Here is an 18,049-nt window from a genome sequence, read left to right on the forward strand (position 1 = left end):
ACTCCGTGTGTATAAAGTGTGTATGTATAACTATATATATAAAGATACAGTTGATAAAAATATCCAGTTTTAAAATCAAAAGACATGGGAATATATAAGAAAAATATATCAGTTAGGGAACCAGTCCAGAAGTATCAATAGCTAAAAATAAGAGTTCCAAGAAACATAACAGAGAATATGGAAGTGAACATTTATATTTAACAGCAAATGTCCCATAACTGAATAATAGTTTCCAGAAGAATCAGAAAAGCCCCCATAGCAATGACCAGAAAAACACCTATACCAAAACCAGTCACCCTAAAATTTCACAACAGTGGATATGAAGTGAAGAGTCTAAACTCTTACAGAGGGAGAGAAAAGAAAACAGGACCCTCCACAGGATCATGATACAGAACATCCTTAGCCTTCTCATTGGAAACTAGGAGAAGGTGGAATGATGTTTTCAAATTTCTGAGACAAGATGGTGTGGATCCAGCCAGACCACCAACCATGTATGAAGGTTGTCTAAAGGATTTTCAGATAGTCAAAGTCTTGATGCACATATTCATCCTCAAGAAGCTGACTGGAGTTTGTGCTCTGCACAGAGAAAGTGGAAGAACGGATACACTGGAAAGAGCTTTCCTGCAGAAGAGGAGTGACAGCTGATTGGCAAGAGAAAGAAATCCCAAGATGACCACCCAGCAGGAAGTCTAGACAGCAAATGATTCAGACTGGAGCTGGAGGATGAAGGACTTCAGGAGGAAGACCTCCAAGAAAGAGCAAAACTGAATAGGAACGTATTTAGGTCCTTTGAGGAGACATTTAAAGATTGTTTGAGGATGAACTTGTGATGGTCACACTGAGAGGTGACCAAATGAAAAAAGTAACCCTAGGGCAACAATGAATTGGGCAGAATATGAAATATAATGTTAATATACTACATGGCATATTCTACGTGGCTTTGCTATGAATACTATTTACATAGTCACATAATGCAAATATTGACTATTGAGTTAACTGCTAAATACTAAGAATCTGATTTATGTAATTTTTTGGGAAGAAACGTTGTGTGTGTGTATGTGTTCACAGGTATATGCTTATACATGTGGCTGTAAATACGAGCTCTTGCAGAGAGAGGGCAGCATAAGAAAGCTCAATTTTTCTCCTGTGTTTTCCATTTTGGCAGGTCCATAGATACTGCTTATGACTGAATAATTAAGAAAGAATAGGATACCCATGTGATTCAGAAAATGGAGTAACTAACAGAAGGAACAGCTGAAATGTTAAATGGAGTATGGTATCTGGGGTTTACAATCTGAAGTATGGGAGAGCAGAACAAAATACCTGTTTTGGTGCAAGATTCATAGAGCTATCAAACTCTTTCAACAATAAGTGGTCTAATTTTGCTAAAAATAAGAATCAAAGAAACAATGGGTAGAATACTCCTGAAAATGAAGTAGCTCCTAGTGAAGAAAGGAAATGAATGAATGGCCATGGAACAGTTGTTTTTTTAATTTGTCAATTATTTTATACCTGTAAAATAAGTATGCCATGTGTATATATAATCTATTCAAAAATTAATCATATGATATGTAAAGGGAAAAAAAAAACACAGAGACTATGATGTTATATAATCATGCCCCTCCAGAATATATACACAGTTTTAATGAAATGTTGCCTGAAATGCAGGCACAAAATAGACCATAAGTATGTGTGGGATACCTTGAAGGAAATGTCATATAATGAACTTATCACCTTCCATCTTATGGTATTCCATTATGAAATATATAGCTTAAAATTTGAGACTATATCTTGAAATTAGTATCTCTTGAAAAAACTTTTGCTGGACACTTACCTACTTTTTAAATTTTCTATTCAATAGAAACAAATGATGCTTCATCTTAGTGATTTCATAATTGATTATCCTGAAAATTAACATTTTCAAGTTTTGATATTTTATGCAGTAAAGGCATTCCATTTTTTACATTATTTGTATTCCACCATGGGAGTTTATAAATATAAGATGGATCTATCCCAGAATAGCAACTACCTAGTAAATAGGTCCATATGTTTAGGAGAACAACTTTCCACCTGCATGTCTGTAGGACTCCTTTGCCTTCTCCCTCTCCACCTCCCACCAAGTCCCCTTCTGTCATATCTTACTTGATGTAGCAGATGTGGATTACCTAGAGATATACAACAGCTTTTAAAAAATTGAATAATTACAGATTTTATCAGCATGGTAATAAAAAGTTTTATCTTTCAAACTCAGAAAACCATTGGGTGCTAGAAAACATTTAAATAAGTTTACATTTCTCACATTAAGATTCCCTGATTTTTCAAAGAATAATTCATACTGACAGCTACAAAGAGCTTTACGGAGGGGAGTGTTTTTTTTCTTGTAATATACATAGTCCAATCTAAATGTAATGGCTGCATTTGAACCCACTTAGAGTTAGAGACATGGGGAAGCTTAGTTTCTTGAGTCCTATGTAATATAACAGTATGTCTTTAGAGAAATCTGTCCTGTTGGGAGAAAGGGAACTCTAGTAATATCTTGAATGTACCCCAGGGTGGATCTATTCTTATGCAAATACAATAACCTCGGTTCTGTATTTCTATGCATGATGCTGCTCCTGAGCCAAGCTACTGGGGGAGAGAAAAATGACTGTACGGTATGTCAAATTGATTCTGCCTCTCTTGTGGAGCATGTCAAATACATTGCATTTTTCCTGAGCCCATTTAGATGGAGTATCATCCTGCTGTGTTCCTTTGGATCCTGTACAGACTTCTGATTGCTGAATTGTAACACTAATCATAATAATTATCTATGTAACAAGTTCACAATATGAATTGCTACAGATGGTCACATTTTCTTTCACAGAGCACTCAAGCTTATTTGTACAATCTACTTGCTCCCAGATAAAACAAAAGGCAACATGTAGGTTTTTGTATTTCATCACATAATATAAGTGGCAATTTAGGCCTAGTACATCAGAGGAAATGAGAGATGATAAGAGAGAGTGCTAAAGAACTTTTCAATAAAGCATATTTGGATTTTGCTATTAGTTTTACAGATATTATCATTACATCTCCAATTAAATACTAAGGATTTGTTTTTTCACAGCAAGCAATTTTGTTTTTTCTATCTAGAATCTGATATTCATTTTGACCAAAGAGGACATGCAAATGAATTATAATTCAAATATAATACTGTAAGTATAAGTTATTGAAATAGAACATAGAGCAAATTTATGACCTTCAAAAAATGGTCTTCTAGGATTGACTGCAGCTGGAAACAGTTTACCCTCCCTGTCACTTCAACAATTGCCATGTGGGCCTTTAGTTCCAATCTGGTCACCACTTAACAGGTGGCAGCAGGACTGGAGAGAGATTTTGCTGATATTGACACTGATGCTCTGCTGAAGAGATATTTTACTTTTGTCTTGTTTCTGATTCTGAAACATGGCCCATTTTGCTGACCAATGTTTTCTACAATTTGTATGCCAACAAATTCACTACAGCAAAGGGGAAATTCCTTCTCCTCTGACTTTTATTTAATATTTTATCAAAATCAAAGGAGCCTCTGGCATTATGAGGATAAATGCACAGAACATGAAAAGACTAGGAACCTTAGTTGAGTGTCTTACGGTGTCTAACTTGTATCTACTTATGACCAAATAGAAGCAAATGTTCAATATACATCTATAAAGGTGACCACATCCCATTTCTCTGCTCTGAGTTCATTTTTGGTTTCACTAGTGGTTTAATTTTTAGCCACTAGGATTTTATATGGTCCATCCTGAAATAAGAACCAGACGTGATTTTTGCATAGTAACTTCATACCCTAGTCACTGGTCTATACTGTGCCTTCTGCACTGTGTCCTCAGTATTGAAGTAGTTGCTGAAGTATCAGGAGTGAAATTATGTAACAGCTTTTTAATTAATCATGTGACTCATACATTTTAAACTGAACATCATAAATCCATTTGAATAGACACCCAACAGTTGTAATGCCTGAGAAGTGAAGGGCTCAGATATTCTTTAGAAAATAAAAACATATAGAGTACATTTTTCTTGAGGTCCATCTGATAGTTTATCCTCTTCACTTTAAAGTGTACATGATAAAGTGAATGCTATCTTGTAACTCTTTTTTTCACTACCACTGCCATTTTTATTTCCTGAAAACTTGATTCCTCTTTATTGTAAAGAATAAAATTTAAACTTCCTGTCTTTCTAACTTGAAAAACCAAGGAATGAAAACTCTGTTCTGGGACAGCTAGAAGATGTCAATTAATTCATTTAAACTACAACAGGAAATAACAGAGTAACAGACATCAGATTCCTTTGGATGGATGGCAGATAATTAACCAAATGATTTCAAAATGGGGGGTGAGGGTATAGCTCAGTTGGTAGAGAGCATGCTGAGCATGCATGAGGTACTTGGTTCAATTCACAGTACCTCCATTTGAAAAAGAAAAAAAAAAGAGAAACGAAATGATTTCAAAACGTTCAAATATAGATAAATAATTCAAAGTCAATTTTATTTTTACTAGATATTAAAGGATGCATGATGCAATACAAGCCATATTAATATGCCACAGAGATTTCCATACCTATGCTATTTCTCTCTGACTCCCAAGGATGTGCCTTCTTATAAGACCATGATGATATATAAATGATTTTTAAGCTAATATATATATTTCTTTTGATATTTTTCAAGAGTGAAAGTTACAATAGCTAACATTTATTTTTATAAGATAAGAAAGACATCTTTCTCATTGCAGAGTCGCAAAATACTTTTCAAGGAAAGTATTTAGGGGTATAGAGGGTATAGAAATTAAAAACTTATCTATAAATAAATTTTCTTACAAAATATTGCTTCCAGTTTCTAGATATGGAATCATAATTTTCTCAAGTTAAAATATTTGCTACATCCAAATACCAAGTGCATGCTTTTCAAAGATTTATTAGCTCATTAATGATTGAAATAGTTAAAGGGTAAAGCTGTTCCAAAGAGCATTTTGAGGAACCAGGCAAGCATAGGCATTTAAAATTCAGGACTCAGTGTGCATGAAGACCCCAAACAGGTGAAACTATCTGACTGTGACAGAAGCCCGGAGCATCTTATGGTTCAGAAAGAGACAAGAGAAAACTTATGAAATGCTGAAGGTGCTCAATGTCTTGAACCATGTCTTGGTTGCAGGGGTTTAACCCTATGTCAACATCCACCCAGCCGTAGACGGGATTGGTGTGCCATCTCTACACGTTACCTGGGTATGGATTTTATAGCCTGAGTGAAAAAAAAGAAAGAAAAGTCCATTCTACTGACCTCGTGATACTGGTTAGCACAGTGCTTCAGCACAGGCTCTGAAGGCAGGTCAAATCAGTCCACCCCTAATAAGATATCTGACCTTTGATGATAGACTTAACCTCTCTAAGCCTTGGATTTCTTCTCTCTGGAAGGGAGATGCATGGTAACACCAACCTTGTAGAGTCCAGGGAAGAATTCAGTAAAACGGTGTTCACGAGGCACATGGCACTCACCCTGGGCCCCCCAACCTGGCCGCGGCCCCCACGTACCAGCAGAGCCTCCGGGAGGTTGTGCCCCTCCGTGAAGGTGATGATGGCAGAGGTGATGCCCAGGACGCTGAGCTCCAGAGTGGCGGTGCTGATGGTGTCGGCATCCTGGGCCCAGCCCGCCTGGAAGAACACGGCCACCTTCCTGAGCAGAAGGCCCGAGCACACGCGCTTGAACAGGTGTCTTGCCACAAACCTCGTGGCGCCCCCGAGGCTCCTGCTGCCGGAGGGCACTGCCAGGGCTGCCTCCCCGAGCGCCCGCAGGAGCGCGGGCCTGCCCCGGTAGTCGGAGAAGCGAACCAGGTGGTCTGTTCTGCTGTCGTCTGAGACCGCGGCCATCCGGGCCCCCGTGGGGCAGGTACCCCCACTTATGTCCATCTTCATCAACAGAGAGACAATGTCTATCCTCCTCTCAAACTCCAGCTGGGAGACGTCATTTGATGTGTCCAAGGTGAAGACCAGGTCAGTTGGGAACACTGGGCATCTGGAGACACCTAGACACACGGACACGCAGATTTGGGATTGTCTGCAAGGCCTCTCAACAGGGGAAGGCGGGTGTGAATAAGAAGAAATGCTATTTACCTATTGAACAAGCTGGAAGGGGGACGATTTGGGAGAGAAGAGAAGACACCGTTAGTTACCACAGGCAACAGCGTGTTTGACACGCGAGGTCTTCGGCTGAGAACCATCTCCTCTGAGACACTCGAGCCTCCCTGCCTCCTGCCTGAGTGTGGCAGAGACCTTGACTTGCTCCCCAATGCCCACTCTCCCTTTTTTCCAGAACAGAACCCCAGTCTCTGGCCAGGGGTCTGGCTGCCTGGAACAAAGACGATATTTCCCGGGGTGGGTAGCCAACTTACTTAGTTCTGGATAATAGAATCAGAAACCTGGCGGGCACAATGTTCTTCTCCTTTTCTTTCCTTTCCCTGCTGGCTGAAGCTTGATAGACATCTTGGACCACGAGGTGACTGGGAAATAGCATCCTTGCCCCAATGGCAGAGCAAGAGAATACAAAGAGCCTGCCTCTCTGAGCACCGTGGAGTTCCAGTAGCACTGACTGGCCCCGTCCAGGCTCCAACTTGGGAACTACATTTGTGTCTGTGCTTCTGGGCACTGAGCTCACACTGTGCTCACCTTCAACCTGATACCCTGAGCTACTCTGCAACTGTATCCACACATACCCACGCACATACACACACACACCTTAAAGTACATACATATAATACAAAATACATTAATTAAATTATGTGAGTGTGTGTACACAAGTTATTTTCATGGAAAATAGCAGAAAGCAAAAAAATTAAAATCACCCTTAATTTATCATATGTATGTGTACATATGCACAGATATACTTTGTTGTTTTATTTTATAAAACTTGGAGCTCAGGGTATGTTCTATTCTGAATCTTTTTTTTCCCCCTTATTGTGTGATAAACATCTATTCTTTCCAACAATAAATTGAGAGCAAAGTCATCTGGCGTAACATGGACATCTCATAACTTCTTCCGCCAGCATCCCTTACTGGAACGTGCATCTGTGCATATCTGTCCAATTACAGCCCCATATTCTGATAATGTTGATGTGCATTGCCCAATGGCTCTTCAGAAAATGTGTGCCAATGGACGTTTTGGATTTCTCAGCTTTGGATAGGGATTTTTTTCCCCTCATTTTAAAAATCTTTCCAATTTGAGCCACAAAAGAGTATCTCATTTTAATTTGTATTTTTTGACTTCTCGTGAGGTCAAACAATGGCAGGTTTATTGTATTTTTTCTTTTCTGAATCCTCATTTATGTCTTTGGCCTGTTTTCAGTCTAAAAGACCTTTTTGCATTTAGGTTTAGCAAATATGAAATCTCCATGTTTGTAGATGAAAATGGTTGAGTAGCAGCAAGTTTACATATTTCAACATGATAGGGTAAAGAAGTTAGGACCTTTGCCTAGGTTCATGGCTTGTAGTGCATATTTTTTCCCCCTTTTTCTGTTTGGTTTTGACTACACAGTGCTCTTGAATGCAAAAGGGGTTTAACTTTTTATACAGCCAACTCTGAGACTCTTTCCCTTGGTGGTCAAGATGATGGTATTATTCTTTATGATTTCAAGGAAAAAAGATTCCAGATATCCTTGAACTGCAACTGGATGGGAATGGACAGAACGTGGAAGAGTTAGCATCTTACAGGGCAGGATGATAGTGGAGAAAATCCAGCTAAGCAATTTGCCAGATCAGCATTCTCTTCCTGTTGCCAGTGAGCAGAGAGATGTGCATATTATAGGATGCAAATATCCCAGAGAACATTAAGGACAGTAAAGGAATTCCAATCTGGGAACGTGACAAGGCATTACTTAGAATTCAATGATTCATCTTTCCATTTTTAAAACAAATGTTAACTCAAAAGGTCACATTCTGCAGAATAGATAAACAAGATTATACTGTGTAGCACAGGGAAAAATATATAAGATCTTGTGGTAGCTCATAGTGAAAAAATGTGACAATGAATATATAAATGTTCATGTATGACTGAAAAATTGTGCTCTACACTAGAATTTGACACAACATTGTAAAATAAGTATTACTCAATAAAAAAATGTAAAAAAAAAGATATGCAAAAGGTCACGTTCATTACTAAAGGCTCTCCATTAATCCCTCTTCTTTAAATGGAGGAAATAAAAGAACAGAGCTCCTCTCTGCCTGTCTTGTGATAAAGAAGTGCCGAGCTTCAGACACGCAGGTGCGTAATTGTCAGTGTGTTGCATGAGGCGCCATATCGTGGTGGAATTTTTCTTCCTGCCTTTCACCCACTTCATTTCTGAGACCACACTTGGGATGATGACTTAGCCAAGGCGGGGACTGAGCTGAATGTTAATTTATAATAGCCTTTTATGATGGACCACCTCAGTCAAATCCCCAGATGACTTCTGTCCCCAGCCCACGATCCATCCCCACTTCACACCACTGGCTCCTTTGGAGCCTTTCCCACACAACTTACGGCAGTTTTCTTGAGCAAGATGGATGATTTCGCAAGGCTGTGAGAAAGATGGAGAAAGAGAGGAAACGGTATTTAATTTGAAGCATATCTCTCCTCACCCTCATGACTTAGAAATGCCATATGGATGTTATCAGTGCCTATCTTAAGCTTCTGAATCCACAAAAGGAAACCCAAAAGTTCTTGCAGCAGATGGAACTCCCCAGAAGACATCATTCTAGATCCAGTGGATATTTTAAAATATTTGTAGCATTTTATATACAATAGAGTGCCCATATGATTAGAGACAGGCAGATGAGGGGACCTCTTTTTTTTTCCCCTGAAGGAATCAAATCTGCTTTTGAAGAAGCTGAGTTCCAGGAATCTCAGCCCAGAAGGCAGAGGAATGCCTTCAAGTCTTGGAGCTTGTGTATTAGTGATTTCTGTGACACTTCTTTAGAATGGCGGCCAATATCCTCCAACCCCAACACCTCCCCTAGAATTCTGTTTCATCCTCTCAATCCTGTTCTTCCCTCGACCTCACCACTTCTGGCTTCTCAAGTGCCCCGAGATCTGCCTCCACCTCTCCCATAGGTACCTTGCTCCTGGGAGATGAAAAATCATCGTAACTTTTGAGAGTGGTTCCAGGTGGACCATAAGACAGAGTGGTCTGTACTACACTACATGTTGACTTATAAATACTTTATAAGCAATTTTTGAACTTACAAAAAGGCTTTCTTTTTTTTTTTTTTTTGCACAGGGCTAGTAGCCTCAAAGTCTTTCATTTTACGTCAACTAGTGTTACTTTAAAATATCGAGATTTAGACTCTTATTCTACACTTTAAATTATTTAAGATATTATTTAAGCATTTAAAATATTATTCTGCTCCTTTGATTTGGTCATAACCTACCAGAGCAAAGTCTATAAACTAAGAACTTGTGAAAGAAGAAACTAAGGAACCTTTACAGAGTTCCATTTTGTGAAAGTGGAAAACTCTGTGTTCTGAAAATAATCAAGTCTAGAATTAAAATCTTCACATACCGTCATATCTGCCAAACCTTGGGGGCCCTTGATGCCGTGGAAGGAACAGAAATGGGTTCAAAATGCAAGATTCTGGCATTCCAATACATTATGGTGAAGATGGGATCCAATTAAATTTAAAAGCTTTTGCACAGCTAAGGAGCCCATCAACAAAACTAAACGACAACCTACAGAATGGGAGAGAATATTTGCAAATGATGTGACCGACAAGGGACTAATTTCCAAAATACACAAACAGCTCATACACCTTAATATCAAAGAAACAAGCAACCCAATCCAAAAATGGGCAGAAGACCTAAATAGACATCTCTCCAAAGAAAACATCCAGATGGTCAACAAGCACATGAAAAGATGCTCAACATCACTAATTGTTAGAGAAACGTAAATCAAAACTACAATGAGGTGTCACCTCACACCTGTCAGAATGGCCATCATTAAGAAGTCTACAAATGATAAATACTGGAGAGGCTGTGGAGAAAAAGGAACCCTCCTACACTGTTGGTGGGAATGTAAACTATTGCAGCCACTATGGAAAACAGTATGGAGATTTCTTAAAAAACTAAAAATAGACCTACCATATGATCCAGCAGTCCCACTCCTGGGTACATATCTGGAGAAAAATATAACTCTCAAAAAGACACCTGCACCCCAATGTTCATAGCAGCACTATTTACAATACCCAAGACATGGAAACAACCCAAATGTCCATCGACAGATGACTGGATAAAGAAGCTGTGGTATGTGGTATACAATGAAATACTACTCAGCCATAAAAAAGAATAAAATAATGCCATTTGTAGCAACATGGATGGACCTGGAGATCATCATACCAAGTAAAGTAAGCCAGAAAGAAAAAGAAAAATGCCATGTCATAAAGCTAGTATGTGGAATCTAAAAGACACAAATGAACTTATCTACAAAACAAGAACAGATTTATGGACATAGAAAACAAACTTATGGTTACCAGCAGGTAAAGAGGGTGGGAAGAGACAAATTGGGAATTCAAAAATTGCACCTCTTGGAAAGTGATGGAAATGTTAGCTACCTTGATTGTGGTTGTGTTTTCTTGGGTGTATACATCTACCAAAATTCATCAAACTGTACATCTGAAATGTGTGCAGTTTGCTGTACAGGAACCATACCACAATAAAGGTGTTAAAAAAAAAAGTTGGCATGAGAGTTTGAGAAGGTTCACCGTGTTACACAGAACACCTTCTGCATCACTTGTGGGCCTGGAGTTCTGTCTGACTCCTGAAGGAAGGAGTCAGAGTGTGTAGGGGATGAGTCCCAAACCCTGGAGTGCAGGATGCCCAGGGAGATGGTACATAAAGACTCCTAGAAGATCATTCATTTAGAGACCAAGTCACAGTCTGGGACAAATTCAGGAAGGGACCATTCAAGACCCCAGGACCATTTATAGGCAGCTCTCAGGTAGACCCCATTCCTCCCATCCTTTCTCCTCCGGCCACCCCCCACCACTCTATCTACTCCCTAGTGTCGCACGAGCCTTCAGAACAGAGCCGCCTGACCCCAGCCACTCTGGGAGTCTTAAGATCTTTGTTCTTATTTGGACTCTGCAAGGTAGTCATCTGTGACTTCCAGCCACTCATTAAAATCTTCTCAGCTTTTGTTTCCTCATCTGTGAAATGGGTATGAGTGGTCCTTCTGCTTTTAAGATGTTTTTATTCTACTTTTGATTTCAGCTGCACCCCTCCGGTAAACCCCAAACTGCAGTGAAATCACCTGGTCCAGCCCCCGGCTGCCTCACCATCCCATCCTCCACGAATGATGGCCTAGCCTCTTAGGACGAGATATGGGGTGAAACAACAACAGCCTTGAGACTTTCCTTTCAGACCAAGTACCTTCCAGGGAATTTTAGAAAGCTCTGTGGGCTTGCAACATCATCTGTTCAGGTAAGATTATATAAATGTCAGATTTTGTTAGGAGTTCTTTCTGTTTTTTGCATAATTATTGTTATGCATCTGGATTACATGGATAAACTCACTCTCCGGTGAGTTTTACAAATTGTTTTTTGTGTATTTAGACAGATTCATAAATCTCCACCCAACAGTGTAAATCAACTGCAATTCAATAAATTTAAAAATAAATAAATCTCCAGCCACTCTAAAATCTTCCCCACATTAAGTCAAAATATCTATACTTAATAAGTACCATACTGTGTAAGGACTTGAGGCTAATGTCCTCTAAAGCAAATCTGACCCACCCCCTATGTTGCTCCAACTGTGCATTTGAAATGTTCATTTCTTCTTAGAGATGCCTCTTGTCAAATCCTTATTTGTTTTTACAGAAAGGTTGAAAATAAATGAAAGGAGAAGTCCACGTTACCACTGGTCCTGGAGGGCCTGGGTCTCCTGGAGGTCCAACAAACCCAGGAAGTCCAGCATTCCCCTAAAAAGGAGCAAAACCAGAGGAATAAGCCGCTGCCCCCACCGTGAACACAACGTGATTAAAACCAACAGACCCGCTCTGGGATTCCAAGGTGTCATATATCTAAGGTCCAGCGAGGCTGCTATGGACCAGCCAATTTATGAACCATGATCAGTAGAGTGAGACTCAGAGGCTAGAAAGAGAAGGGGGTCTCTTTGAGGGAACCTTCTCAATCCCCCTACATACCTGACCCCTGGCAACAGGTGTACACACACGCACGCACGCACACACATCCGAACAGTTTTAAATCACTTCTCAATCCTCCGCTGAGGCTCCAGGTCATGTAATTAAAAGAATGCAGGAAATGTGTATTGAGGGCCAGGCATCAGGAGAAAAGAAACTCCCCAATTGCCTTCAGGTCTTCAGTGTCTAAGAAAAAGTATATGCTAACCACCGACTCACTGCCCGTCTTACAGGTATTTGAATGGATACAGTGTGATCTGCATGTAATTGGTGCTTTATCTTTTTTTTAATTTTAAACAAGAGAGAGAAGTCCTTCTGAGCAGGGAGCAGGCTAATCCTAGCCAGCAGCAAGCCAAGTTAGGCGTAGATCAGATTTTTCTTTATGTCCTTGCCAGGGTATAAAAACATCAATTACTGAGTGCCCAGAGGGTACACATCCTCTTTCCATTCCCCTTTTCTGCCCTGAACACTAGTCCATGGCCTTTTCCCAGAAGGCCTTCCTCTCTAATGTTTATCAGCTAAACAACCAAAGTTCTAGATATCCACAGGGTTACCCTTCCCAAAAAGGGCTGCTAATGATTGCGGCTCTTTAAGACTGACTCTTCTGAACCTAACAGAATGGGCTTTTCCTGGTAGATTCTCTAAAAAGCACAGTGAAAACATGACTCAGAGTCCACCAAGATGGCAGCCACATTCTTGACAGTCTAACCTGGAAGAGTCTAATCCTTGGACGAATCTTACAGAAATGGTAATGCTTGCCTTGCTGTTAAAGCAATACCCTTCCAAATGATGTTCAGATTTACCAAAGACAGCGGTGCCCCCAACTTTGGTTTTTTAAGGTTGATATTGCATAACTGAACCTCCAACTTCAATTTCCTGTCGTTATGGTTTGGTGAGCTGCACTTGCATTCAGAAGATGAAGGACAGCAGGACTAAGTAGGGAGTGACCAAGGAAGGTGCAGGATATCCTGAGGAGGACACAGGCTTCCTGCTAAGAAGTCCATTAACCCAGTGGAAGTACATTCCTGTGAGGAAAGTGTCATGATGTGACCTTCTGTGGATTTGGGGACATTCCCTTGGTTCTTACCTTCTTCCCTCTGATTCCTTTTGCCCCCTTTTCTCCTTGGGGGCCTGGATCACCATCTTCTCCCTTAAAAGAATCAAAAGTAGGACCTTGAGTGTAAAGAAAAATAACAAGTGCAAACAAATGACACATTCTGCATACTGGAGTGCCAGGTACTTAAAGATATCTTCTTACTTGTGCACCAGGGTAGCCAGGAAACCCAGGTTCACCCTAGTGTCAGAAATGAGATAAGGTCTTATTTAGTGTCATGTGATTAAGATCTTTCTTTGACATTCCTTGGTGGGGGGGAGGGAGAAGAAGCTATCATTGGAAATAGACTCAAAATAGGCACCAGAAAAAAAAAATTATCACGCAAATGTTTTCTTGAGTTACTCCCAAATGGACATATTGTATTTCAATTATCCAATGTAATTGAGTTTTACAAATTCTTCCTCCCTCCTTGATAATGAAACTTTCCTCTTAAGCATTTTTTAATCTACAGGTTTAAATAACCAGATGGATGATCCAATGGAAACCAAAGGGAAGGGAAGGGCCACCACACCGATTGCTGGGAGGCAGGTGCTCACTGTCAGACCAAAGACGGACTACAAAGCAAGTATTCACTCAACAAATATTCACTTAGCACCTACTCTGTGCCAGACACTCCTCTCGGCACTAGGAAGTCAGTGGTGAACAGACCAAAGACCCTGCTATCAGGGAACCGACCTGCTAGTGAGGAAGAAATGCACAGTCTGTCAGGGGGAGCTCAATGCTATTCAAGAAAAAGGACTAAGGAATAAAGAATGACACGGGTAGGGGCAAGGGAGGTAACTATTTTATATAAGGAGGTCAGGTAAAAGCTTTTTGTAAAGGTGGCATTTGGGTAAAGACCAGCATGAACTGAAGAAGCAAGCCAAGCAGATATCTGGGAAGAAGAGCATCCCGGGGGAGGAGAGAGGATGTGAAGACTGTGAACAAGGGTGTGAGCGTGTGCTGTGCTGGAGGAGCAGTGAAGCAGAATGAGGGGCAGGGGAGGGGCAGGAGGCAACGAAGTCAGAGAGCTCACGGAGGGGCCAGCTGACGTGGAGTCTTGTAGGCCATCTAACAGTGGGGCAACTCTGAGTGACATCAGAAGCCACAGCCAGGCTTCGAGTAAAAGAGAGACAGGATCTGACATGTTTAAAGGATGGCTCTGGTTCCTGCAAGGAGAGCTCACCATAGGAGGTGGGGGCAGAAGCAGGGGGAAAAGGTCGGTGGCTGTTGCCTTAATCCAGGTGGAAAATCACATTGGCTTGACTCAGAGGGTGGCAATGGCGGTGGTGAGATGTGGTGCAATGGTGGACAGACTGTGAAGACAGACTCACCATATGTTGATGGATTAAGTGCAGCGGGTAAGAGAAAGAGACTTATTTAAGACGACAGAAGCATCTGTCTTGAGTAACTGGCAGGATGGAGTCTCCACTCCCTGAGATGAAGGAGCGAGGTGCTTTATTTAGGAACACTGCATTGTGCATTTAGGAGCACCATGCATTCTGTCTGGGGAAACTCAGTGGGGCATCCACATGGAGAAGACGGTGGTCTCAGAAAAGGAGTCCAAATTGTCCAGAAGAGGGAAATGGGGAGGGACATCTCAAAGAGAAGCAAGAGTATTTGCAAAGGTAAGACACGGACAAAAGGTCTGGCACACCCGGAGCTGGGGTGGGACCATCCGGCACAGATGGAAGATGAGGTAAGGAGTTTGGCTTTTAAATAAGGGAGAAATAAAATCAGCTTTTATTTTTTAAGGAGGGAACTATGGCAGCTATGAAATGTCATAAACAACCTATAGAAATGATTTCCGGCATATGCTTGGGTAATAACCCTTATTCTAGTAAAATAAAATAAAAACTCTGGTCCTTGGTTGAGAATTCTCTGAAAGGTAACCCTCACCTTTGTTCCTTTTCTTCCTGGACGTCCATATCCATCTGGGCCAGAAAGACCCTAAGAAAATAATACACAATGAATCGTAGAGTCATCCAGATCAATAATTGGTCAATAAAATCATCTGAACACAGATAAATCAGCAGCACAAAGAGGCAGGGGAGGCAGAATGGGCTTGGCGGAGGTTTATCCCACCTTTGTAGGATAAACTTTAGACTGCCTTCCTAGGGTTAGGAGGTGATAAGGGTTTAAAACTTTGAAAGACCATGAGATAAGTAAGCTTGTGTGGGTGTGTGCTTTAATTTTTAACCCCATCTTCAGCAAGATTCTGACCTCAGCAAGAGGCTACCTAGGTTGCAGGAAGCCAAATCATTGCACAAAAGTTCCCCTCGAGCTAAACCTGCTTTCTTTGTAGGATAAAGTAACAAAGGAAGAAGCTCGCAAGCTGATAGATCTCTAGGTATGAAGACAAATTTGGAGGGGAAAGGATAGAGGTAATGTCATTTAGTGAATAAGTGCTTATGATATAAACCCAGACAGACCTGAATTTTTATTCCACTTCCAACACTGATTACAGAAGTGACCTTGGGCAAGTTACTCAACCACTGTAAGTTTCAGTGTCCTCATCTGTTAATTGGGGATAATAATATCATCTAAGTATCAGGGTTTGGGGAAAGATTAAGTGAGATTGTGCATGGAAAGCATGATGCCAGGCACACAGACAGTACTTGTTAAGTGGCCCTGATTCTGCTGCTCACAGTGGCCGTAGTAACAGTGATGCTGGTGGGGGGTTAATGGTGGTGGTGATGGTGGTGGTGGAGGTGCAGATGGTTCACGGTGGTAGTGGTGATGGTGATGATGGTGTTGTTGACAGTGGAGGCAGTGGGGAGGGAAGTCAATGTGGTGATGTTCATAATTATGAAAACGTTGATCATACTGCTGGGATCCTTAGCATCCGAACATACAGACAGTGAGCATTTCATAATAAAGGGTGAATTCAGAAACCTTTGAGATATTTTTTGCCAAATGGACAAAGATGGCACCTACATCAAGTAGGTCAACTGAGAAGAAAGATTTTAAAATTTTAAGCCATAAAAATCAGTGCTATAACTAAAGGAGGAAAATGTGAACTATTAGAAAAGAAAGAAAACAAGATAAAGAAAATGGCCCAAAATAAATTATTTGCAGGGGGGAAAGGATGCAAATGAGATTCAGTTGCTGTTATTCCAGCTTCTCTCTCACATGCCGTGTCCCCAGCACTGGCAGCCCCAGGTGCCCAAACCGAGCATTTTGGAGATGTCCCCTCTGATGTGACACCTTCAAGAAAGGCATTGCTGCTCAGTTTGTCTGGCCCAGGGAGAGGTCAGGACACAGAAGTTTGCATTGTTTTAAATCAGGATTCTTTATAAAGTTTAACAGTATTAAGGTCATCATCTGAGTTGAGTATAGATGCTAAACGTTATTTGCCACACTTGATAGTAATCCCATTCTTTCATTCTTTTCTTTCCCTTTCTGCATTAAAGTTTAAGTTTCTTAGGCCTGTTTTTTGTTTCCTCTCGTTGCTAACAACAGATGCAATTTCAGTGCTGAGTGCAGAACAACAGCAGGTCCTCCCTAATGAAAGAAATCTCAGAAATGTGAGCTGCAGGAAAGACAACATTATGCCCTATCATAAAGCTAATTCCCGTGAGGCAGCAAATTGGAAAGAGTCATGAAATAACTAACTTACTCTCGTGTTTGGAGAGATGACTAAGGTAAAAATGCATAGCCTGCAGACCATCCTTGGTCTCCAAAGACTCTTAAAATTTAAGTCTGCAACTCTGATTGGCTGTCTTATTTATTTCTCTGGGGGAAAAATATTGTTTCCTTGAACATTTCCGTATTCCTAAAGGCTCAAATGCTCCTAAGACATCTTGGTCTTCCAAAGAGAAGAGGGTCCTTGGAACTTCCCTCTTCGACAACATGCGAGAAGGCAGGATAAATTCCAAAGCATCTTTGGATTCTTTATTAATCTGAGGAGTTTGGGAGTCTCTGGACTGAGTGGATTCACAACAGCTCTAGTGATGGTCACATATTTGTAACCCCAAATATTCATCAAGAATATTAGAATTTTGTGTGAAGCAAGAACAAACAACAAAAAATTCGATCAGGAATCCAAAACAAAGACTGAAGGCTTACAGGTTGCCCTCTTGGTCCTTGTTGACCCAGTGGTCCTCTTTCTCCTGGAATACCACGTTCTTCCTTGTATGATGAAAAGTAAACACAAAATTAATTTTCTGCTGTGAGTTCATGCAATGTTATGTCATTTTCCTCAGATATGTTGCAGTCACTCTTTTGAAGTCCTATTGGCATCATCCTACAGTCTAAGGTCAGTATCTTCCTCTAGACTTTGTTAAATACAGGTAACTAGCAAATCTAGGAAAGATTTTGGTGCTGAAAATTAGCAAGCCCAGGTACGCAGTGCCAGTTACAAAATTTCACATTACCATGGCTTTCTCTAGGGGTGCGTGTATGACTCTATATTTGAGTCCTTATGTTTATCTATCTATTGATGTGTCCTTGTCTACTAATCTATGTAACCCTCTATCTGTCCATCTTTCTGTATGTCTTGTCTATACATCTTCCCTTGTCTATATCCACCTATCCAGCTGTGAGGTAATGGACAGTCAGTATCGTTACCAATGACATCAGACACTCATGCCAGAAATGATCTCATAATTCATAGAAGAGACCCCAAGCTGCAGTCAAGGAAAGGTGTGTTTTGTGACACTTACCTTCATTCCTCTTGGTCCGTCTTTTCCTTTGGAACCATTTGGCCCTGGAAGCCCAGCATTCCCCTGTAATGACACCACAACCCAAATTATCCGTAATGTTT

General features: G+C 40.7%; 1 protein-coding gene across 7 annotated transcripts in view; it reads right to left on the reverse strand.

Moving 5' to 3' along the window:
• Positions 1-4,504: 4,504 nt before the first annotated feature.
• LOC140697478 (uncharacterized) overlaps positions 4,505-18,049 on the reverse strand; it is a 53,099-nt gene continuing 39,554 nt past the window's right edge. For 3 of the 7 annotated variants that reach the window (XM_072965311.1, XM_072965307.1, XM_072965313.1), the window contains 9 exons: positions 17,949-18,011; positions 17,353-17,415; positions 15,184-15,234; positions 13,279-13,341; positions 11,907-11,969; positions 8,543-8,579; positions 6,142-6,153; positions 5,563-6,053; positions 4,505-5,438 (listed from right to left, as the gene is read on the reverse strand). In XM_072965311.1, coding sequence (XP_072821412.1) covers positions 5,361-5,438; positions 5,563-6,053; positions 6,142-6,153; positions 8,543-8,579; positions 11,907-11,969; positions 13,279-13,341; positions 15,184-15,234; positions 17,353-17,415; positions 17,949-18,011 — 921 coding nt within the window. In that variant the 3' untranslated portion in view covers positions 4,505-5,360. The remainder of the gene's footprint in view (positions 5,439-5,562; positions 6,054-6,141; positions 6,154-8,542; positions 8,580-11,906; positions 11,970-13,278; positions 13,342-15,183; positions 15,235-17,352; positions 17,416-17,948; positions 18,012-18,049) is intronic. The other 4 variants (XM_072965308.1, XM_072965310.1, XM_072965312.1 and 1 more) reach the window with 4 other exon arrangements.

This window comes from Vicugna pacos, chromosome 7 (genome assembly GCF_048564905.1).
Source record: "Vicugna pacos chromosome 7, VicPac4, whole genome shotgun sequence".
NCBI lineage: Eukaryota > Metazoa > Chordata > Mammalia > Artiodactyla > Camelidae > Vicugna > Vicugna pacos.